General features: G+C 38.7%; 1 protein-coding gene across 4 annotated transcripts in view; it reads left to right on the top strand.

The window, feature by feature from the left end:
- The window catches only part of STRN3 (striatin 3), a 65381-nt gene that overhangs the window by 9298 nt on the left and 30926 nt on the right, over nt 1–25157 (top strand). For all 4 annotated transcript variants that reach the window (XM_068160318.1, XM_068160315.1, XM_068160316.1 and 1 more), the window contains exons 2-7: nt 12217–12320; nt 18347–18420; nt 19503–19584; nt 19876–20055; nt 20490–20622; nt 22251–22392. In XM_068160318.1, coding sequence (XP_068016419.1) covers nt 12217–12320; nt 18347–18420; nt 19503–19584; nt 19876–20055; nt 20490–20622; nt 22251–22392 — 715 coding nt within the window. The remainder of the gene's footprint in view (nt 1–12216; nt 12321–18346; nt 18421–19502; nt 19585–19875; nt 20056–20489; nt 20623–22250; nt 22393–25157) is intronic.

Raw genomic sequence — 25157 nt, 5'->3', positions numbered from 1 at the left:
TGTTCATCACTAAAACAGTCTCAGTCATTTCAGGTCAGTGTTCAGAGCCTGCTGCAGATTACACTTTCCCCTTGTGTATTCCTAAGTATATTCTTGAAGATGTTTACCATGCTGTGATTGTTCCTTCCCGTTCCACTCTGTAGTGATTGTAAAGACCTGCCACACTACAAAGTGTGTTCACTCTATTTTCTGTGCTCTTGTACTACAGCAACTGGTAATAATCAAGCCAATGAGCTTAATGTTCTTGGTTCTGTTTAGTATTAAGCTTTTAATGAAGCTCTAACTGAGGCACTAGATTATTAGCTATGTAACCTAATGATGTAATTTCATCTTAATAGAGTAAGGCAGCAGTAGATTGATGTTGACAGTAAAGATATTTTTAATCATACCAAATTCAAATACTGTGTTTTGGTGTTACCATTGGTATGTAATTAGCCTTACTGTTTGTAGTGGTGACCTTCTTGGAACAGTTGTGGGTTTTTTTTCCCCTAGCTTAGATATGTTCCAAAAAATGCCCAGCTGTTTTAAAAGTCTGTGCATGAATCTGTTTTGATAGAAATGGGCTGAGGTGTGTAGCTGGCTTTTGGTTTCTGAAAGATGTGACTTGCAAGGTTCAAGCATTTAGGAGACATGTAGAAAACACAGATGATAGTGACAGTATGAAAAACTGCATCCCAGGGAGACTCTATGCTGAAATAAACTTGCTGAGTTGATTTCCTGTAGGATTGCTGTGGGTTTCCTGCTAAAAGAAATTCATAACCCCCCTGAATGATCTGTGGCTTTTTAAGTGGGAGCTATAAATACAGAAATAGGGAACTGATTTCTCTCTGTCTTGTGACCTGTGCAGAACTGGCAAGGTCAACATTGCGATATCATGTCCCATTCTTTAATAGTGATTTTGAAAAGAAGGCTGAGAATTTGACATACAACCAATTTCATGGTTGGAAAGAACATGTTAAAGAGTGATCCCTTTAGAATTCAATCTCGTTAGCTGATCAAAAATGTATACGAGATGGCCTTTATGTGGCTTACTGGGCTTCAGATGGATTCAGCTGCTTTTTAATTTGAAGTTGAAAATTGCTTAGTTCAAGAGGTATGACACAGCAGTCTGGATCTTCACCTTAAAAAATGAACACAATCCCAAGGAGGGGGTGTAGGTATTGTGACAGATACATGTGCTTGTTTTGGGTTTTGTTTGTGTGTTGTTTGGGTTTTTGTAGAACAGCCAAAGAAATAATTGGGCAACAAGTATCAACCACACTGAATTTGTATCACAGTATAACTAAGATTGGAAGAGACCTTGAGGATCATCCAGTCCAACCTATCAACACAGACCCCATGACAGTGAAAAATGACCAGTCCTTTCTACATGAAGACACAAAGTATGAATTAATTCACAACAAGCCATCTACTACTCTGTAGTGTAGTCTACTGCTGTTAAGTTTGGTTTTTCCACACTTTTTAATTGTGTGGGTGTTTAGTTTTTTAAAATCCTAAGTCAGACATTTGAGTACAAAGGTAACTGAATTAAATGTAGTCTGTCTATATATCAGCTTATTTTAATGGATCTTCTTGTCATTTAACTCAATTTTGTTTACTTAATTGTTAGTTTGAAAACTTGCTTTCCTATGTTCCCCTACTCCAGTTGTGTTATTAGAGAAACTAGAAGACTCTTGTTTCCCCCCTGGAGCACAGAGGAATTGTAGATGTGTTTCCAGTGGACTGCACTGCTCTTTTATAAAATGAAGACTCCAGCACCTTGACTTTGAGTCACATAAATCTCTTAATTATATGATTGAAAAAAAAATTACATATATTGTCTGCTTTGGCCAGTAAAAGCATATTCTCCAAGTTACATTCCAGTAGGACATGTGTATGAATATAAGTACATACAGCCATACACAGGCATAGCTTGCTTGTTTTCAGTATCGCTTTGGCTTTGTGTTTTCTAATCCAGTTACAGAGAAAACTGCAGTAGTAAGCAGGAATTTGATCATGAGAGTACTGTAGATTAATCTTGCATATTCACAGTATTGAATGGCTGTCTTCAATGAAAATGAAGGCAGTGCTATCTGTACTGTAACAATGAAATATATTAAACATAGCTAGTTTCTGCTAAGAAAGGCAATGATCTTTTCCTTTATGAGCTAAAATAGAGGCCTAACTGGATTACTGGTAGCCAATATTGAAGTACAATAGTTCAGTAATTTTTTGTGGGGTTGTTTAATTTATTTCTTTGGGGCTAGAAGCTGCTCTTGAAATATGAACATTATAAGAATGGACCAGAGTCTTTGCAGACTAAATTCTGAGACTCCCAATTGCAAAATAATCCTGGCCTTTCTTTAAGAAGGTCTCTCATTGTTGCTCTGGTTGCATTGCACTTTAGTCTGTGTTTTGCAATCAGTTTGTGCTGCAAGTTCTAACTATTAACATGGCATTGTGTGCAAATTGCAGACCTGTCATATAACACTCTCATCTCTGTGTTTCAATAGCATAGAAAGAAGATACTGGCATTTTGAGTCTGACAGTGTGGCCAGCAGGAGCAGAGAGGTCATTCTGCCCCTGTACACTGCACTGGTTAGGCCACACCTTGAGTACTGTGTCCAGTTCTGGGCCTCTCAGTTTAGGAAGGAGGTTGACTTTCTGGAACGAGTCCAGAGAAGGGCAACGAAGTTAGTGAGGGGCTTGGAACACAAGCCCTATGAGGAGAGACTGAGGGAGCTGGGGCTGCTTAGCCTGGAGAAGAGGAGATTCAGGAATGACCTTATTGCTGTCTACAACTACCTGAAGGGGGCTTGTAGACAGGCAGAGGTTGGTGTCTTCTCCCAGGCAGCCAGCACCAGAACAAAAGGACACAGTCTCAGGCTGGAGGTCAGGAGGAAGTTTTACACAGAGAGAGTGATTGCCCATTGGAATGGGCTGCCTGGGGAGGTGGTGGAGTCGCCGTCACTGGAGATGTTCAGGAGGAGACTTGACAGGGTGCTTGGTTGCATGGGTTAGTTGGTTGGGTGGTGTTGGATGATAGGTTGCACACGATGATCTTGAAGGTCTCTTCCGGTCTAGTCTAGTCTAGTCTATTCTATTTGTGAGAGTTCTATTTGTGAGAGTTTGGATCTGCACTTAAAAATACTTCAGAGTGGAGTGAGAATTTTTTTAGGGATTGTTTTTGTGCTGCTCTATGTAGAACATGGATAAACTGCTATCTCTGATAGTGCTGCATGTTTTCCAAATTGTTGTGCTGTGGTGTCCAGAGTATTGCTCAAGGGGTTAAAACCCAATGTAATTTATGCTTACAGCATATTTTGCTGTTGCCTGTCAAGCCTGATGAGCGAGCTTTGTCTTGTCCACAAACATTAGTCTGTTGGGCTCATGAGCTTTGCTTCCTTTAAACATTTCATACTGGAATAATGTACAAAATCTTCCATAATACAAAGATTGCACAGGATAGACTGCAGACAGTCTTGTTAACTGGGGGAGGGAGCACTCACAGTTTGGTAGCTGATTTTTTTGGCAATAGTCCAACTTTTGCTGTTGGTGTTGCAGTAGTACTGTGGATATTTAGAAAATACAGACACTTGATTGATTGTAAAAATGCAAACCTTCACCCATTTCTCAAGAAGTGGTGGTCTAATAGGAGTTTATTTTCAACCATGAAAAGAATGTTATTTTCCTGATGCGCTGTGTGGCAAAGAAAAGATGAATCATTGAATCTGTAAAATCACGGAACACTTAGGATGCCCTCTCTGCCCAAGATTTTTGTAAATGGTTGTGTCATTTCATAAAACCTGTTGAGACCATGAAAGTACTGGGTCCGTGAAAGACATGTTAAGGAAACTGGTTTGTGTAGGTAGATGCTTTCGAGCTCTGCTACGTTAAATAATAAAGAAATTTGGGAGATTTTCAGCAGCAGTCCGCTTCACGGTATCACCAAGGTTGGAAGAGACCTCAAAGATCAAGTCCAACCTGTTACCACAGACCTCATGACTAGACCATGGCACCAAGTGCCACGTCCAATCCCCTCTTGAACAGCTCCAGGGACGGTGACTCCACCACCTCCCTGGGCAGCACATTCCAACGGCTAACAACTCTTGCAGTGAAGAACTTTCTCCTCACCTCCAGCCTAAACTTCCCCTGGTGCAACTTGAGATTGTGTCCTCTTGTTCTGGTGCTGGTTGCTAGAGAGACCAACCCCTTCCTGGCTACAACCACCCTTCAGGTAGTTGTAGAGAGCAATGAGGTCTCCCCTGAGCCTCCTCTTCTCCAGGCCAAACAATCCCAGCTCCCTCAGCCTCTCCTCATAGGGCTTGTGCTCAAGGCCTCTCACCAGCCTTAACAAAAGCTAGCGTGCATGTTTATGCTGTTGTGAATATACTGTGCCAGAGGTCTGCTAGGTGATTTGATTAATGAATCACTGACTGGTGATGAATACAGGCTGTAGTTCCTGTTCAGTTTTGGCACTCTCCACACTGGATTGGCAAAGTCAACTGCCTAATATCAGTTCTTGCAGTTTTCTGTGGACCTGTTGAAAATGACCATATGCTGATAGGAAACATTCTTTGAACATCTCTATTAACTTGGTGTGTGTGTGTGTAGAAGGCATATGGACACTAATAGTCTTACATTATTTATTGGAAAAACTGATGTGAAACAAATTAAAACCCCCCAGTAATTCGGTCAAGAAAATAGATGGAGGGTTCTTAGGTTGGGATTTTTTTTTGGCTTGGTCTTCAGGAAGTATGTACTTTCTTGAGGAAGGATTCTTGTGTTTTCAAGTAGTCCAAATTGTAAAGAGAACTTAACTCTGCCAAATGTTAAACTTTCTCACATTCTTATTAGAAACATGGTTGCCTCAGAGTCTTAGGAGCTTGTGCTCAGACTTGTTTTGTAGATTATTCAACCTGCTAAAGGAATAGTAAGTGTTGAATAATAAATGTTTATAAGTAGTAAGAAATTGGCTGTTTGTTTTACTTGGCTGTTTAATTACCTTGAGTGAGTTGAAAGATTGTAGTTTCTCAGAAGTAGATTGATATTGGTGAAGACAGAATAATTTGGATGTGTTCTCGTATCTCCAAGCATTTCTGTTAACTGTCAGTTGATTAAAGAATTATTGTGGCTGTAAAAGAGCTTGCAGGTAAAATTTTCTCAATCTTGGGTCTGCTTCATTTCTGTGTGAGGTCAAAGGAAAATGCAGATTTGCTAGTTGAAGAGTCTTCAATGATGCTAAAATAAGATACTTGGCAGAACCTGTCAGAATTGTGTGGGGAGTTGGAGAGCTGGCACATGGGGTCAGTGGCTGATACTCTGACACTAGCATGGAGCATTTTAGTCATTCTCTTACACTGTATTGATGATAATGGCCAGGTTAATTTCACTTTTCCTGGAGTTAATGTAATAATTCAGCCTTAGAGACCTGAATCTTCTTCCAGGAAGAAGACAGTTCTAAAAATGCCTACGCAGGACCTCTCTTTTCTGAAGAATTGCCTTTGGGATTGGAATAGAAAAGAACAACTTGCTTATGAATTAAGCTGTGCTCAGTGTTTTGTAAGTTTTTAACCAAAACAAAATTTCAGAAGGCTGTTGCACAAAGAGCACTGGAGTACAAGGATGGTTGGTGGATAATGCGATTGTGAGGCATGTTTGTTTAGTTTCAGGTTCTTAGTCATCTACCTTGTAGTCTTTGAGGAGAATGCTCTTTGTAGGAGAGTTTGAATCCATTGCTTTTAGTGGCTTCTAATATTTTTTTCGCTAATTGTAGTCTCAACTGACTTTTTTTCCCCCCTGTCCTTGCTGCTGGCTTCTGTACTGGATAGAAGTCTTGAATCGGTTTACTTAGTTTCCATACCGTGAATTTTAGAGAGTTAGTCTTTAAAAACACATACATGAATTGTATTAGTTTTGATACTCTAGAGTTGGTTAGGAGAGTGACTATAAAAATCTTAGCATGAGAAAATGATGCAATGAAAAAACTCCTAGCAAGGAATAGTGACAGAATGAAAGCAGTGTGATACTGAGTTTAAGCTATGTTAGAGGTTTCATCCTAGCATAGAAGAGGAAATAATTGAAGGCTGGACTTTCTGTCAGCTGTTGAAAGAAGCCGATAAAACTTGACAGTACTTGGCCCTGTAATGAAAAGAAGCAAACTTCAGAATCTGACTGGAGGTGATTTGGTGGTAGTGGACAGGTTTGGGGGAAGGAGAGAGTTTTGCAAGCCTGGTCTTTGCCATATGCATTGCTGGACTGAAGGGGACTTGAGAATGAGCAGTTCTCTTGTATCTGTCATTTGTGTCATGAACCTGCTAGATTGCGCCTTAGAGCTAGCTGGGTTTCTAGTGTCTACCACTCTTGTGGGACAGTTGCTCAAGGATGTCACTTGTGTAGTGGTTAGAATTTGCTTTTGAAAAGTGATCAGAAAGTGATGAGGCTTTGAAGAAATGTCTCAGTTGAGGAGCAGGAAGTGAACATCAGCTTAAACCAAAAAGATCTGTAAAACAGAGAACCTTCAGGCAACTTAATAATGCCATTGCTACTTCAAGTGCAGTAGTTACTGACCTGTTGCTTAACTGATAGTAAAGATAACGTTCAGATGTACACTAGGGTAATTACTTGCTGAAAGAAATTTTCTATGTCTTTAACTTAGAATTACTGTATGAAATTAAGGTTTTCTGATAACATAAAAGAGCTGATGTCTCTAATTAGTCTTCCAAGTATTTTTTATTCTCCAGGATCGTTAAAAGTGGTATGTCTTTGAAGTATGTATCATCCTGATACGACTGGTGTCACCTATCTCACTGTGCAGCTTGCTAGAGAGAATCTTGAGACTGTAATTTACAAAACAAAACTTGATTTTTGGCTTTTTTTTTTTTTTTTTTTTAATTTAAAGTAGTTGAGAGATCTTATTTTAGTCCTTAGTTGACAGTTTAAGGATTAATTTTAATGTGTAGGCCTAATCAAGTCTAAGGATCCACTAAAACTCTTCTAAATGCTTCCTGCTTTTATATAGGTGGTGGTTTAGCTGTTCTCAATGAGATGAACCTTAATTTAGAATAAACCTTTATTTAGAATAAACCAAACCAGGTTGGAAGAGACCTTCAAGATCATTGTGTCCAACCCACCCAAACAGCTAACCCATGGCACCAAGCACCCCATCAAGTCTCCTCCTGAACACCTCCAATGACGGTGACTCCACCACCTCCCTGGGCAGGCCATTCCAATGGGCAATCACTCTCTGTGTAGAACTTCTTCCTTGTTTCAGACTATTGAAAACAGAAGGAGAGGGCTTCTCTTCTTACATTCAGCTTCCCTTTTGTGAATGGGAACTAGAACATCAGTAGTTACACTGCTATATCCACTCTTAAATGGAGTTAAATCTTCCACCTCCTCAGTGTTATTTTAGCTTTCAGCTCAGTGTTCTACTTCAGCATAATAACCATTTAAAAGTGGAACTAGTTAGGCTTGTTGTGTGATAATGATCATGTGATAAACCCAAACTTTTAAAAGCTAATCTTACTCTTGTTTGAGTTCTGTGTCATGCCCCAGTCGGATAAGTGTGCACTGCTGCGTGCTCTGTGTGTGCGCCCAGGCTACTGCGGTGTACGGCACTTCTTTCAAAAATTCTGCAGGCCTTTCCTTCCTTCCTTATCAATGAACTTTAGAAAAACAAAACACAAGCATTGCAGCTGGCATTGCTTTGCATACAGTTGAATCTCTTCAGAGTGTTTCAGCTGAAATGGAAAGAACGTCAGCTCGCTCATAGAACGTGTTCCTGTTTTGGTAACTCTGTTAGGATTTGCTTGTTTGCCTTGTGTAGGACAGTGTTAGTGTTTCAACAGTGTAAGTCCTTTAATCAGTCTTACATGATTAACCCATTCAGGTTTTGTGCTGCTTTTTACTATTTGCATGGTTTGCCATATTTGAGATACTAGTTGAATATTTTAAATACTGCATGGCAGGATTTATTAATAGGACTAGAAATTCTTTCTGTGGTTATAGAATAACGTTTAGATTCCACGTGCAATTTTACCTGCCCAAAAGGCTTTACTAACTTCCCTCCTTTGTCCTGAATGTGTTTGATCATCATAAGGATTGTCTTAAGTCAGATTATTCTGTGCAGCTGAGGCAATAAAATGCATCTTTATAATTGATGCTGCTGTTGTGAGTAGTGCTCTCTGAAATGTAGAGCAATAATAAGTTTTAGGATGTTCCCAGCTCCTTTAAAAAGGAAGGGGAAAGCCTCCTTTTTCTTCCCAAGCCCCATTTTTTTCTATACATTTTTTAGAAGCAACTTTGTGAAATGTGTTACTTGTAATAATCTGAAGTTTTGTAGAAGTTCTCTAGCACACAACTTCAAATCTTCTGTCAGTCTTTGTTCAAGCAGCGCAATTGCGTGCCAGGGATGTGGAGTGTCAGCATAATCAGTGATGTACTTATTCCTAACATTGAATGGAAACTTCAGTTTCTTCCTTGATCTCCACTTGTTGGGTGAAAGACTTGCCTGGCTAGCACATGGTTAGACTTTCTGTAGGTGTAAAGATGTTTAACTTGATTAAATAGAATGTAGTGCATGTATGTCTGAAATGCAGGGTGTCACTAAAACAATGGGAAGTTTACAGAGTGTTGAGTATTAGATGTTAGAATTTTTATTTGCCCCCTTCTATATGTGCATTCTGTGGTTATTTAACCTCAGAAAAGTCTCTTTTTTCGTGGAATCCATACTATTCAAGTAGCTGTTCAGTAATTCCTTTTATCCTTGTATTCTATCTTGCCTAGTTTCAGGCATTATTTCATGCATCCTTGCACAAATACAAAGTAGCTGTCACTCTCCTTCTCAGAGCTCCCTGAATTCACTTTCATAATCAAACTAGGCAAGTTCATGTGGTGGTACTTTTATTTACATCTGAAGGCTAAGATGTAGATGGAGTCCAGAGTTACCAAGTGCCACTGAATTTTGTAGAAAGAGTGGGTCTCAGAGACCCATGAAGGTATTGTAAATATTAAAATGGACAAGATGGTAGAGGAGGAGGAATGTGCCCTGAAAAGAAGGAGCTCCTGGCTGAGCTCATCTGAAGAATCCGAAGCATAGCCCTGTCTGGGAGGGAAAATGTTGTAAATGTTGTAATGTAAGCAACCAAATTCACTTGACTTTTATGTTTTTTTAAAGCCATAAGAGGCTATACTTTTCTGTGGTAATTTTAGGCTGTGCCCTTTAGAGATTCTGTAAAATAACATATTTTCTCCCTCTTATAAATGGTGCTGCTGATACATTTAAAAACCCTACATTTAGATTGACTTTGTAATTTGCAAGAGTTAAGATTTGTCCTGTATTTGAATGTCTTAATCTCTACTCTTGGTTTTTTTTGCAAGTCTTGTGCTCTAGACATGCAGGTTATGATATCATGGTCAGTTTAGACTGAAAGGAGCAGTTTCTTCAGTATCCTGTTTGCATCCCTTGTGCCAGTTTTAAGTGCTCCCATGCCTCTGCAGAGTAAGCTCAGGAAACTGATGTAATTCGTGACTGAGTGAAAAATAAATAGACTGATTTCCTCAGTAGACCTAATGTGTGTCAGCAGAAGCAGCTAAGTCAGCACAGTAGAAGCAACAGGAATATGAGGAGGAGGATTGCTCCTCTTTGTATCAGCCTGGGGACTTACAAATTGGTTTAAGACAATGGAAGGAATTCCGTTGTAACTGGGAGGAAAGGTGAGTACCAAATTGTTCTGTGCCTTTTTGTTTCCCAATTTTAGTGCCAGTCTGTCTTTAGTCATCAATATAGTTGTAAGTCATCTATCTCTCCCAAGAATTGTTTCAAAGGAAAGGAATATCTTAAGGATTGAGGAGGTTGTATTATGTAGAGAGCATTTTTTAAGCTTTTTTCTTTGTCAATGGAACAATAACCTTTGTCAATGGTACAATAACCCTGAGGGACGCTGATCTGTTCACTTTATCTGTTTTTATTGAACCTCAGATTTACTGCTTTCCTAAGAAGTCAACACTGGGAAATTGTATGTTAATTTTTGGGGCTTGTAGTCACTGAATGTGTCAAGTGATAGTTTTGACACCTCTCATTCCAAGACTTAAGGAAGCAAGCTGATTAATGTAAATTATAAAGCAGCTCCACAATGATCATCTTCTTGGCTTTGTATTGAGGGTGTTTAAGTTAATTACCCGTATTTCTAACCTCAGGATCTCAACTTCTGCATAGATAACTTTGTTACACTTCAGCCATGTGACAGTAGCAAGTGTATTCTTGTGTGGCAACTTTTCTGCTCATCCTTTTGGATCTTGTGAGGATTGTTACAATCACTATTGTTTATAAAAGATTTGTTAACTTTTTTGGTAGGGTAGACTTTGGGGGGTTTGTTTCTGTAACATCATTTCTGCAGTGTACTGTTTCTTAAATCACTTAGCTTATTAACCTGTCTGGTTGAAAAGTGTGAAATCCAGGCAGTACCTAGTATTGTGTGTGACTGTTTACTTCTTGTGTGTTTTATGCTTGACTACGGAAAATTTGGTTAAGTTGGGCTTGTGAAATTGTGAGATCATTGTTTGAGATGCTAGAGGAGTGCAAATTAAGTATAATTGTAGTTTTCTCCAGAAGTCTGTTAACTTCCAATTCAACTTGAGTCAGTTTTGTAGTATCATAGTATCAGTCAGGGTTGGAAGGGACCACAAGGATCATCTAGCTCCAACCCCCCTGCCATGGGCAGGGACACCCCACACTAGATCAGCCTGGCCAGAGCCTCATCCTTTGTAGTACTTTTTAGAATCTAAGCAGCTTGGAGTTTGTTGCTCAGCTCCCTTCATCCCCTTCCATTTGGAGCCCAGTGTTTTAGAGGCCAAGATCCACAATCAGCTGTCTTTTGGCTTGAAGTATCTGTACAGTCATTACAAGTCTGCTTGTTTATTTCTTCTGTATTAACATGCACTATTGACTGTATCACTCTTTCTCACCAAGTGGCATGGCTAATTGAGAGTGCTTTCAAGACAGACTTTTAACTCCTAATTGCCTTGTTTTCACTGGGATTTTAAATTTTAATTCAATAAGTAGATGGCTAATGCAAGGTGAAAAAAAACACATTTTAGTTTGGTTTGCCATTGAATGTAAGGCCAGAGGGGCTGAAATCACTGCCGATGGGTGAATTTTTAATGGTGATACTACTTAGTCTTGAGAGAAGAATGCTGTTCTCCTGGTCAAACTGTTTCAGATGCTAAACATTGAGAGTAATGAAAATGTACAACCACTCCCTTTAAAACATGTTCAAGGATAGATTAGGTGCCAACTATAGCTCTGGGTTGTTTTTTTCTTCATTGTGCCTCCTTTTCTAATGAAGTTGTGTTATTGATCTTAAGCTCTGTAGAGCAATGTGGTCTCAGTTTTACTCTCCTACTTTTTTTAATCTGTCTCCAAAACAAAAATTTGTATTGAATCTTGTCTTTAATTAGTTACCCAATGACTGCAGTCAATTTTTGAAGTTATGAGGACAAAGAGTTCATGGTTTTCTGTATTGATGGCCAATCCAGTGATGTTGTTAACTATTTAAGTGTTGTATTCATACGTGCAAATCCCTTGTCTTCCCTAGGATTTTGGCTTGCAGAGGACAAAATAAAAGTAGTCCCTTCGTGCTTTGCCATGAAGAGACTACTTTTGCTCAAACATACTCCCTTCATTTTTCAAATACTTGAAAGCTGTCCACTAGACCTTTTATACTAGTTGAGAGCTTGTGTGTTCTGCTGAATTTGTTGCTACCTACTTGGTTAGCAGGCATGTAAGAAGCTTCATTGCTTCTTTGTCAGTTACATGGGTAATGTGATTGACACAGGTAATGTGTGTGACAGCAGGCCATTTTTTTCCCTGTTTAGAACAGCACATTAATACCAATTCTCCCTTCATGTTCCATGCTTCAGCTGTCTTCAGTGCTAAGTAAAATGAAGCCATAAGCTATAGTTGTTTCCTGTATAATGGATTTGTAAGTTCTGTATTTCAGTTCATGTATCCATTTCTTAATCTGTTCATTATGCTGACATTAAAGCTAAGTTGCTATCAAGTGTGCTGTGTACCTATTTTAGTACGACTTAAGTTTGTTGGTTTCTTTGGGGTTTTGTTGTGGGTGGGGTTAGGTTGGTTTTTTTCCCCCCTCCCTTTCAAGATGCAAGAAAAGTTCTGGTTTTGGAACAGGATGGCAAAAATTCCATAACCTCTTCCTCTTTCTTGCCTTTCAGGCTCGGATTGCATTTTTACAAGGGGAAAGAAAGGGTCAAGAAAATTTGAAGAAAGACTTAGTGAGAAGAATAAAAATGTTAGAATATGCATTAAAACAAGAAAGGTAGGTATACAAATTCTTCAGCTTTTATCTGACCTGAAAGGCTTGACAGACTAAAAGGAGGTTCATCATGTTATGTCAGCTGTTTGTACTAAATGACTTAGTGTTGCTTTGTGTGAACTGCCTTTATGGTTGATCATCTTAACTCTGTTTTGTGATCAATTTAATGTCTGCTGTAGACAGTTGTGTAATTTTCAAGTGGTTTGGCCCTCATGTCTTAGACTCAAAGTTCAAATTGGACAGTTTCCCTGTTCTGAGTTAAGAGATGCACTAAGTGAGAATAAACATTTCAAAACCCTTTATTATTTACTCTTCAGTGGTATTAAACTTGAAAGGATGAAATATATTTTGCTCTTGATTCCTTACAATTACTGTGTATGTATTGTATGATGAAAACTATCTTGTGGCAGAATAGAATACATTAGAAGTTAGTGATGCATTTTGAAGTATTGCTGGGGTTTTATTTTGTGGTAGGTGCTAGAATTTCTAGCCTCTGTAAGTGCATTTTCTGTAACATGAATGCTTTAAAAATGAAAATTCCATTCAGTCTGCTGCTGGCTCATGTCCTTCAAACCTATTTGCTCTTCTGTTGCCTGGTTATTTAATTTGACCAAAAATCAGTAGTTAGTTTTGCAAAAACACTAGAAAAATTACCTTGTCAGGTGCCTGTTTTCGGTAGTGGGCTCAAGTCATATATTTGATTCTATCTTGCATTTAAAGCAGCTGAATTCAACAGTGTAAACATCCTGAGGGTTAGGCAATAATAGGTAGCCTTTATTTGTTTATTTTGATCTGAAGAGAACATTCCTGCCAGAATAAACTTAAGATTTTATAGCAAGGTGTAGTAAGACTTCACCTGGACACTTTGAAGTTAGTTGTCCCAAGAGTCAGTATGCCTAACTATATTTATTATGAACTAGTACTGTCAGTGACTGTTACAGAAAGAGCTTTGATCGAGGCAATCCCAGGCACAAATACAGGCTGGGCAGTAACTGGCTGGAAAGCAGCCCTGAGGAGAGAGACTTGGGGGTGCTGGTGGACAAAAAGCTCAACATGAGCTCTCAATGTGCACTTGCAGCCCGCAAAGCCAATCAGATCCTGGGCTGCATCAGGAGAAGTGTGGCCAGCAGGTCAAGGGAAGTGATCCTCCCCCTCTGCTCAGCCCTGGTGAGACCCCACCTGGAGTACTGTGTCCAGTTCTGGAGCCCCTATTACAAGAGGGATATGGAGGTGCTGGAACGTGTCCAGAGAAGGGCCAGGAGGAGGAGCAGAGGGCTGGAGCACCTCTCCTGTGAGGACTGACTGAAGGAGTTGGGGCTGTTCAGTCTGGAGAAGAGAAGGCTCTGAGGTGACCTAATTGTGGTCTTCCAGTGTCTGAAGGGGGCCTACAGGAAGGCTGGGGAGGGACTGCTCAGGATCTCAGGTAGTGATAGGACTAGGGGGAATGGAATGAAGCTGGAGGTGGGGAGATTCAGGCTGGAGGTGAGGAGGAAGTTCTTCCCCATGAGAGTGGTGAAGCCCTGGAATGGGTTGTCCAGGGAGGTGGTTGAGGCCCCGTCCCTGGAGGTGTTTAAGCCCAGGCTGGATGAGGCTCTGGCCAGGCTGATGTAGTGTGGGGTGTCCCTGCCCATGGCAGGGGGGTTGGAATTAGATGATCCTTGTGGTCCCTTCCAACCCTGACTGATACTATGATACTATGATTAGTCAGTTTGATGTGAAGAAATGCTGCTGTGGCAAGGGTGGCTACATATACCTCTGTGGGAAGTGTCCAGTAGAGAGATGCTTCGATAAACAGCATATATTCATAGTCATGTTGGCAGATCATACCTCTTTGGTGAAGTGTTGGGCAGGAAGCATCTTATTTCCTCATTCATCCTGTCTTTGAAATAGAAAGTAACTCCAAGTTTCCAACCAGTAAAAAATTGAAAGTTACATTGTTACAGCATGAAAGTCTGGATTCTAGGCAGATGAAAAATATGCTAACTGTTGGGGTGTGTGTACTCTTCCCTTAAAAATCAAAGGAATAATATGTTGTTATGGCAGACTCAAGTGTCTTGAGTATAAGTAAATTTCTGAAGTTGAAGGAAGAGATTTTGCTTATTTTTGCAGTAATAAACTTTGTACTGCACAAACACCTTCTGCAAATGCATACCATAAGGCTGTGAGGATTGCCTACTTATTGGCAGATAATTACAGCTGGAGAGTGAAGGCATACAACAGAATGAAGAACTTGAAGATGAATGGCATTGGTGAAATCTCACTCCTGCTTTCTCCTGAAATGTAGCTTCCCTTATGGTTAGACTTCCCATGAAATTCCAAAATTCATATCACAGAACCACAGAATCAACCAGGTTGGAAAAGACCTCTGAGATCATCAAGTCCAACCTATTATCTAATATCTAACACCACCTGACAACTAGACCATGGCTCCAAGTGCCACATCCAATCCCTTTTTGAACACCTCCAGGGATGGTGACTCCACCACCTCCCCGGGCAGCACATTCCAATGGCCAATTACTCTTTCTGTGAAGAACTCTGTCCTCACTTCGAGCCTAAACATCCCCTGGTGCAGCTTGAGACTGTGTCCTCTTGTTCTGTTGCTGGTTGCCTGTCCCCCACCTGTCTTCAAGCTCCCTTCAGGTAGTTGTAGAAAGCAATAAGGTCTCTCCTGAGCCTCCTGTTCTCCAGGCTAAACAACCCCAGCTCCCTCAGCCTCTCCTCATGGGGCTTGTTCTCCAGACCTCTCATAAAATGAGCTAGAAACTTGCAAATGCATAGAGCAGAAACAGAACAGTATAAACATACATTTGGCTTTAGTTCTTGTGGCTAGTGGGTACAAGCCTGCACTGCATACTTTTCAAGAGGAAAAAATCTTTGCTTAAGATTTAGACAGAATCCTCAGGGAGATTGCTGAAAACAGGAACTGAAACTTTGGGGTTGGTTGGTGAATGTGTGGGAGGCAACAAATGTCCAGTAGTTTGAGGGCATTGAATTGCAAAGCTATAATGGATTGAGTAAGGAAAGTAAGCAGGTGGTGCACTTGTCAGTGCATCATCCAAGAAAGATAGCATGTTAGCTACTTGATTGTTGCACCAAATGCAAGGTTAAAGATAATGGATGTCGTCTTTTTTTTGCCATTGTTCCTCAGGAGTGAAGCATTACAACTAAAGAAAAGAAGGCAGCCTCAAAGCAAAATAAATACTGAGAATTTCAGATATGAAAATTGTCCATAGCGGTTTTCAGTGTTGCACCTGATTCCTGCCCCAGCCCCTTTCTCTTTCTCTTGTTGCTAATTCCCTGATGCTGTGAAAAAGTTTAATGTAGTGAAAGAGCAGATTATAGGGAGTCAGTTGTTTCAGAAACAGGGTGAGAAACAGGACATTGTTGTGTAACATTAAATGAAATGCAGGGTGATATTTCTGGTATTTAAGTGTGTATGCAACAGGTGTGATAATGCTTTAGAAGTGTGAAATGTTGTTTATTATTTTAATGCCCTTTAAATAGTTCTGTATCATTTTTTGGCTATAAAATCAGGCCTTAAGTAGTTAACTGTATGGAATTTTTTTGTTTGCAGCTAGTGCATATTCTTTTATGATGCTTTGGAGACCAAGCCAGACTTGTGTTATGTACTCTAAGCCACTCTACTCCAAGCTTCATTAGCAGAGTGCTGAGCTTAAATTAATAGGACTTGCTGAGATGGTAAAACCGTGCTTACGTTTTTGACTTCATGGAATTTGAGCTGGAGCTGGCTTATTTCCTTGGCAACAGAATGGTAGGATTCAACAGTTAAATAGCAGCAAGCATTTAACTCAAATTAGGGCATTGTTTCTTCTGCTCTCACTTTTTCACTCATGGAAACTTAGCCTTTGAAGAACATCAAGTCAATACTAGAAGGATTAAAAAGATGCTTCCTGTAGAATGCAGTTACTGTGTAGTGTGGCACAGTAACATCACTGACTTGTTGACAACACTGTAGCTTTTAAGCTATGTAATAATGACCCTTGTTTGTGTGACAGTGCAGAGAGGGATATGTATGTAAATGTATAGCTTATTGGAATTTAAGAACATTAATTTCTTACTGTAAAATTGAAGTTGAGAATCAGGTGTAATGTGAAGCACACCAGTCTCATTACACGCAGCGATATTTGCCATACTTGTTATGGCTGGTCATTGGTATAACATTGATACATCATCTTCTCTAATGAACAGTTAAAGCAGGATTTCAATGAATATTTTGAAATGTTAGCTCCAAAATGGGACAACTGCTGCTAAATAGTATTTGCCACATGTGCACTGAACAATAGTGAAGAAATTCAGGTTGACTTTTCATTTACAGTGCTTTATTGGCTTCACTTATAAATTGAGCAGAAACATTTCTTAAGCTGAATTCGACTTAACAGTTTCTTAATTGTTTTCATTGTGTACATTTTTGTTCTGTTTTTAACCCTAAATGTACTGTACTTTATAGGGCATATAAATCATGTCTATACTTATTCCTGGAAAGCTTGGTGGAACAAAGCTTTGTGTCTCAGTTTGAAGAGAGCACCGGGGGTAGACATTCGTAATGCTTCATTCTTACCACATTCTTAGTACATTCTTGCATCCATTCTTACATGGATGAAATATGAAGGTATTCCCAAATAACTGCAAAAAATACTGTATTTGGCAGTCAGTTTTGAGGTCACACAAATAGCCAGTCTTCAGGAGCCTTACAGTTACTTAGAATGCAATCTATATGAAATGCAGGATTTTTTCATACTGTAAAAGGTCAAGAGTGCCATCTACTGACAATTTGTTAATGAGACTGTTACTAATTGCAGTTTAAGCTGAAATGTCTGTACTTTAGAAGCAAGTCTTCAAGATCATCAAATATATCAGTTTAAAAACATTTAGAACAGTGACTCAGCCATTTGAGAAGATTTGTGGAAATCCTTTCTTTTGTGCAACACACATTCCATTACGCATCTTTTCTTGAGAAGTTTCATCTTGGAGAGCAGTCTTTAAGATTGGTGGGAGCTAGATATCTTACAACTATTCTTAAAACTTTGGTCAAGTGTTTAGAGTTATGGGGACAACTGTATTTTTTAGAGACTTCTTTCAAATGTGGGTGCTAATATTTTTACAGAGATTTCACCTTGGCTCCACTGCAGAAGGTCTAGGATTTTTTTCCCTGAGATTTTGAGTATTTTTGCCAAGGATGTATGAGGCAAAAGTCAAATTGTGACAGATGTATGATAAAGTTAATAAATTCCAGGATATAGATGTAGGTAGCTCATGTTATATTCCTGGAGGTAAGGGAAGCTGAAGACACTTTGATAAGCAGCGTTGCTGGAGGATGAGATTTGGGAGGCTCATGCATATGTGCATGGAAATAGTACCACCAAGACTGATTGTTTTAAAAAGAGATAGAGAAGCAGAGGTTAGGTGATCAGAGATTAGGAGCTAGGAAGGAGTGAGGCATGTTTGTGTAGGTGGTCTGAGCAGGAATCAGAAGCTATGCCTTCAGCAGTCAGTATGAAGGAGAAAGTCAGTAAGAGCATATATGTGATGAGGGAAACTAGCACTCTTACATGGCTCTTGAGAGGGAAAGAGCTCTGCCACAAGCAGAGGTAGATCAGGAAAGCAAATGAAGCAGAAGTTAAAGGTGTCAGGCAGGACTTCTAAATAGGAGGTTCATTCTTTGTAGGGCAGTTGGTTAGCTATGACAATGCCACAACTGACAAGATAATCTCTGCTAAATGGTTGAACCTTCTAGTTTTTGAAAGATTCTCTTAGTAGCTGACATGAGAAAATCCAAAGTCCTGATGAAAATACTAAATTCTCCTGTATGAGTTATTTGACAGTTTATGTCAAAACTGTGTTCTTGATAGGCTAGAAGTAATTGTATGGTGCAAGAATTCTCCAAATCAAACTGTGGTGATAAATTGCATTGTATTGGTATGATTGCTTTCAATGGGGGAGTAGTAGAATACTTTGAGTTGATAAAAGCATTGTATGCCAGTTTGCTGAACCTTTGCATAATTTTTCAGGGCAAAATATCATAAATTAAAATATGGCACAGAATTGAACCAAGGGGACTTGAAAATGCCAACTTTTGAATCAGGTAAATTTTATATATATATAATAGACTGTTTGAGTATCATTTGTTCATGCACTGTTCTAGATCTGCTGTGTTAATTTATTGCAGCTTGCAGTCTCCCCACCCATGTGTTACAGAGGAGATGTCTGGGAAAGGTGTAGTATTCAGTAAAGATTATTTAGTCTGAAAATCAAAAGTAATTGACCTTCCCTTTATTAAAAGAGCTCTGAGTGTCCAAGAAAGCTCTAAATAATGGTGGACAGTTTCCTAGTTAGCTGTTGTTTTTCTCTTCTTGAAGGATCTAATTTTTTTTGCTGTTGTGCCATCCATGCAGAAGGAAAGTAGATAATAAACATAAATACTGTTGGGTTTTGGTGCTTCTATAGGATGCTAGTTTTTAAAGAATGAGGGGGAAAATTGGTACTAAAGTGGCCTTAAAAAATGCCATTGAGTTCCTGTTTTTATCTTAAATGAAGGGAAAAAACTCCTTAGAGGGAAGGATACACTGTACCTATTGGTACTCCATATTGTCTGATTTTGCCATATAGATAAAAAGTTAAGCATAACAATTTTGCTCTTCACAGTATTAGAAGAAACATTTTTCATAACCACACTGACCCATTTAATAAGGAGAACTGCATGTTGCTTCTCTTAAGAAATGTAGGTCTTTGGGAAGTCTCACCATTGGCCTTTTTTGTGTAACGTGCCTTAAAATTGGGCTCCACAAACTTCTATCCCTATCACTCCTTTTTTTTTGTTTATTTTCTTCTGCTTTAGAGGTGCCACACTTGGGGTCCTTTTACACTCAGTTGAAACTAGACTGCACAGTTCTTATCTCTTGCTTGATGAGGTTTTTCTTATGTTTAAAAACTGTGTTGAAAATCTTTTAGTTTGAACCATAGATTCTGCCGCAGTGAGATGGCAACCTGTGTAAAGCTTTTGTTAAAAGATTTGCTTTGAGTTTCATTGGTATCTTGTGAAAAAGAAATGGATCTTTGAAAACAAAGAAACAAACCACACGCACACAAAACCCCCCAAACCTAAGGCAGACAAAATAAACCTCAAACACAAAAGCCCCTACTCAGCTCTGACACTGTGTCTTTCAGAAGATACCAAAGATATGGAGGTTCCTGCTGTACCTCAAAATAGCCAATTGACCTGGAAGCAAGGCAGACAGTTACTGAGACAGTAAGTAACACTGTTGAATATTTGTATCTTCAAACTTTCCTCTGCAGTATGAGCAGCTGTATATATGCTTACTTTATGAAATAGAGTAATAGAGGTGGGCAAATACTGGACTTGGTTGTTTTGAGCTTCGAGGAGTCCAGAGGTGAGTTTTCTGTGTGAGGTGAATAGTGACACAGCTTATTTTTTCATAAATGATATAATAGTGGCATTCATTTTTAATGGTCAACACTAATTTCTTTCCTTTTCCCTCAAATATGCTTTTCTCTTTTTTCCTCCTCATAATTCATGTAGGTATCTTCAGGAAGTAGGTTACACAGATACGATATTGGATGTACGCTCCCAGCGGGTAAGGTCTTTGCTTGGGCTCTCCAATTCCGAACCAAATGGTTCAGTAGAGACAAAGAACTTAGAACAGATCCTCAATGGGGGTGAATCCCCTTCATCAAAACAGAAGGGACAGGAAATCAAAAGGTAAGTGAAGAGATAAGAACTTCATTAAATCTCTTACCCTGAGTCATTGGTACTCACTGTGAGTTCACATTGAACTTTCATCTCCAGAATCTCTGAATGCCTGTGAGTGTAGCTGACTGTATGTTATGATCAACTTCAGCAAAACTGATTTTATTTAGGAACAGATGTATCTTATTACATACATGCATATTATACACATATGCAGGAAAATATGTCATGTAGTTGCACTTCAGTCATATAACCACTTTGGAATTGTCATTTTAAGGAAAGATTCTGTTGGGTGAGATTTCATAAACGGGAACTGTAGGAACTTCGTACAATTGTTTTCTGTTGCTTTGCTAGTTTTCATGCTTGAGCTGTTAGGTAGCAATTGCATTTAATCTGGTCTTCTACAATCTCTTGAAGTAAAAAGGCTTTTCTGTTAATGTTTTTAGGAATTCTGGTGATGTTCTTGAAACATTTAACTTCTTGGAAAACGCAGATGATAGTGATGAAGATGAAGAGAGCGATATGATAGAAGATATTGCAGAAGGAAAAGAGAAGCACCGGATAAATAAGAAACACAAAGTAAAAAGATTTGAGTTACTAAATATTTCATTTTAATTATTGTTAGTTTTTTAATATGTAGCTGAAATCCCCCTTTAAAAGGGGTGTCTTTTTTTCCCCAGTTGATGAGGAATGTGTAATGCTACAACGGTTGTTGTAATTTCGTTATCTGAATTTGTCCAGAGGTGCATTTCTGGGAAATGTGATTGTGTCATCAGTGTGTTACCTTTAAAACTTAGATCCAACCACCCATCCTGTTTGCCAGTGTGAGTTAATTGGTGGAAGGTAACCCATTTGCCCATCTTGGGTTCTCTGCATACTTTGAGTCCTTTCAAGAGGTAAATTTAGCAGAATGAAATATGCATCCTTCCTGAATTGTGTAGAAGGTAGGGATTGTTTCTTAGAAGGAACTACATTTGGTTTTTTGACACTACAAATTCAATGGCAAATACAAGTTTCATTCTTTCTGTTATGCAGCTTTTTACTACATATGTTAAAAACCTAGCAGAGACTTGTCTCTAGTGTCTTCTGTTCAAGGTTCAGTTTTGTTCTGTTTTCCTCCATAGTTTTCCATTCTGTAAGGAGCTTTCTAGGTAGGATAGAGTGTATTACCTATCTTTTTGTAGTCCTTTCTCCTGTACTGGAAGGGTCTCCCTGTGAATGGAGTCTCTTTGTCTAAAGAGGTCGATTATGAAAATTGTACAGAGATCTGTAGCATGCCCCCTCCAGCTGTGCTGAATTTTGTTGAATCACTAGCAGCCTTAGCCTGGCGTGATGCAAGTCTTAATACCCTGACTTAACTTGTCAGAAGGGTTTTCTGCCATACCTTTGGTATTAACTTGCACTTCTGGTAAATATATTAATCTAGCAAGCAGTTGAATAGTTTTGTTGTTGTTCAAAAGCAGTAGATTCATAAAAATATTAGCTAATAAGTGCATTTCCAAGCACAAGTGAAGACATTATGCTCATGTTCTTTTACTCTTGATGAAGCCTGGTTTTGTAGAAAGTAGAAGGACCATTTATAGTTATTTTTCTTCATTTGTATCTTTCTGCAAAAGCATGTAAGTCATTGAAACATAACCCCAAGTGGAAGTTTTCTTCACCTGCAGAATGAAAGCAAGCTTTTCACTGATGCTTTGGTAGGGAGGTTGTTTTTCCCTGTGCTAAGGTAAAGTTGTGGTAGACTAGTAAAAAGACATTTTTCTGAAGATGCCTGATTTTCCAAGCTTATTCTGACACTGAAATAGCAATGAGAAGCAGAAAGCAATAAAGACTTCTGGACTGGTAGAGAGCACAGCTAATTTATAAATCTTCTCTGGAGAGCTATTGATGCTGCAAGAAAACCAGTGACATTTCCCAATTGCTATGTTTTAAAAAGTGAAGACTGGGATGTATATGATTGGTTTTGTTGCTAAACCTGGTGCCAGTATTCTCTCCACTTCCTAATAATCACTAGGCTGCACTACTCTTGTTGTTTTTGTAAGCAGCTCTACGTCTGACTATATCCAAGTGTCCTTTTTCTGCATTTCATGTTGAAAAGTGTTTTCCCCTTGCAGCCAAGTATTCAGAGTAATTGGTATAATTTCTAGCCTAATTATTTGTACATCTGTACGTGACTCAACTGCAGAAAAATATGTATCTGCTTGCAGATTGGTAATGAAGGTTTAGCTGCTGACCTTACAGATGACCCTGATACTGAAGAAGCTTTGAAGGAATTTGATTTTTTAGTGACAGCTGAAGATGGTGAGGGAGCTGGAGAAGCTCGAAGTTCAGGAGATGGAACAGAGTGGGGTAAGATGCTAACAAAACCATTGAGAAATAAGGAATACTTGTTCATGGTAGTACCTAAGAGCTGCAAAACCTACTGAGATGGTGTGGATGTGTGGCTGATTGTGTTGATCACAGGCTGATGCTTAGGAAACAGTGTATTGGATGCTGAAACGTATCTTCATGTCCATTTATGCTGTTGTAGTTGTCACAAATGCAATTATAGCTACATTTGTTTCAGGTTTTGTATTTCAGAAAACATTTTCTTTCCTGAATGAAGGTCTAGGATTCTGAATATTTTTGCATTCAATTTGCTTTCAAATGTAGTGCTTTGGTGGTGTTTTTTTTTCCTTCTTTAAAAGTTTGGGTCTAATCAGGACCCATAAACTTTTCATGCTCAAGGTAAATGTGTACTTTTTGTGTTCTTGTAAAAAGAGGCAATTGGTATATTTAGTTTTTTGGGCTGAGATTTGTAGAAGTTACTGCTAAAGTGACTTGCATTGGTAGAATCAATAGAATATTTGTTAGGGCCCAACTTTTTGTTGATTTTTAATTCTAGAGTGGATAATAAGTAGGTTACTAACTTGATGTGAAACAACATGTGCTAAGTGTTATGGCTTAAGCTCCTGGAGCCTACATGTTTCAAAAGGAGAAATTGAGGAGGAAAAAGAATAATGAACCAAGTAATTCACATCTGCCTTAAAATGTGAACTTGACTGTCTTAATTTTCTGACCTGTGGCACAAGCAGTTTTGTGGTTGCATCTCATCAGCCTTTCATTGTAAGGCCAAAAAGTGCCACTAGATCATCTTGTTTTGCCCATTCTATGTCACTGAGACAATGAATTTGTCATACTTAACACCTCAGTGACAGAGAGAACATAAAGGTCTACAGAAATCAAAATGCTGACACATCTTTGAGGAGAATCATCCTGTGTTGATTTAGAAGGTACCAAGGATTAAAAAAGCATTTCTTCCTGGCCCTGAAGCCAAGGTTTTGACTTTGTGTGCAACATCCCTTCAAATGTATAGCAATGCAGAAAGTTCTGCTTCTATCTTCAGTCTTACCACTCTTGTATACAGAAGAAAGGACAATTTGATTTTATAATTCATGTAGTCCAAGCTTTACCCATCTTTTTCCAGAGCAAACTGCTGAAACTTACTGAATTATCTTGTCCACTGAAATTCCAAATTTCCAGTATTACTTTTCAGCCTGCTGTGTCTTGGTCATCTTCTGTTACCCAGAGTGGGAGGGATTTTGATTCACGTGCAGTGCTGACTTTGGAATTTAGGTGATTTTTTTTTCAGACTTGTTTTCAAGTGGTTCATTTGCTGTCAGACTTAAATATCTATTTTTAACACCAAATTGACCCACTGCACTTTTCAGAGAGAAGTTGGAATGTCTTTTTCTACAGTTTCAGTGAGGCACAGCATTTTAGGAGTTCCTACAGCCATGTGACACCTTTTCAATATCGGCCAGTTTAACTGCATCAATTCCATTGTTACCAAAACACACCTGAGGCAAGGAAGTAGCGAGGAGAAACTAAACATAAAGCTGCCTTTTCATCATAGAAAGTACGTGTTCTCAGTTCTGCTGTATGAAAAGAGTTTGTTACATATATTTTGTACTGAGTTACTATTTAAATGAGTCAGGAGACACTTTCAACTGTAGTAGCAATGCTTTTTTCATAGCCTGTCAGAGAGTTTAGTACAACTATTCTTTCCTTCAGTGAGTGTTTAAGGATACAGTCTTATGTATCTGCTTAAGTGGCATGTCCATTTCAAATGTTTAAAGACAATGCTTCTCTCTCACCTATCAAAAATAACATTTCAAGCATTGTCCCACTTAAATGCCTTCTATAATAATACACTGTTTAAACCAATTTATTTGAGCCTGTCACATTATTTTGGACCCTGTGAAACTGCCATTACTTGAAATCTCCAGATCCACTCATTTATTGGCTTATGTTCTTATGTTGTTTAAATACTTGTCATTATTTCCTAAACAATTGCATCAACCATCAATTTAAGTTTTCAGTTAATTTGTTCTATCTTTTCAGCTTTTTCTTCCTCCTGTTTTAATTTTCCTGTCATTGGCATCCTTCCAAGGCTTCTTACTCTTGCAAAGATTTAGACTTTCTGAAAAAGTGTAAATGTTTCTATGTGTCTTTCTTAGAATGCTTTTAGTTGGTGTCTAAAGAAAACAACCTTCTGATGTTTAGACTCTATGCTTACTACCTAGTCTGGCTTTTATCATTACTTTCAATGTTTAGTCCATGTATTATCTTAGGTCCAACTTCAGATACTCTAAAATATTTCATTGCAGATTTGGTAGTTACATTTTTGCTATTGGAGACTGCTGCAAACCAGCCCCAGTGTGGAAGTTTGGGTTGCCTTTCTTTTTCTTTCCATCCCATGATGCAGCTTTCTATGAACATATTCCTTTTATAAGTTCCTCATGTAATATACTTTGACTCTTAAGTTATTTTCAAACATGATTTAAAATGTCTTGTCATGGGACCTGTTTTATTTAAGAACAGGTTACTTTCACCTTCAAGATAGTGAATGATGAGCAATTTCAGTGGTAAAGAAAGAACTGAAGTTCTTAGCACATTAACAAAAGAATGTACATTTTGGAGTAAAAGCTTTGTCTTGTGGTAATCCAGCATCATCACCAGAAAGATTCATATAGAACTCCTGTTTGCTTAAGCCAACAGGAATAAATGCATAGTTATACATTCTGTAAGACATTACAGATGCTACATGTTAACGTAGACTTCATATTCTGCTT

The sequence above is a fragment of the Melanerpes formicivorus genome, unplaced genomic scaffold (assembly GCF_026170545.1).
Source record: "Melanerpes formicivorus ecotype bairdi unplaced genomic scaffold, bMelFor1.0.p_v2 SCAF_49, whole genome shotgun sequence".
Taxonomy (NCBI): domain Eukaryota; kingdom Metazoa; phylum Chordata; class Aves; order Piciformes; family Picidae; genus Melanerpes; species Melanerpes formicivorus.
Note: the sequence above shows the minus strand (reverse complement) of the source record. Positions and strands in the feature narration are given on the sequence as shown.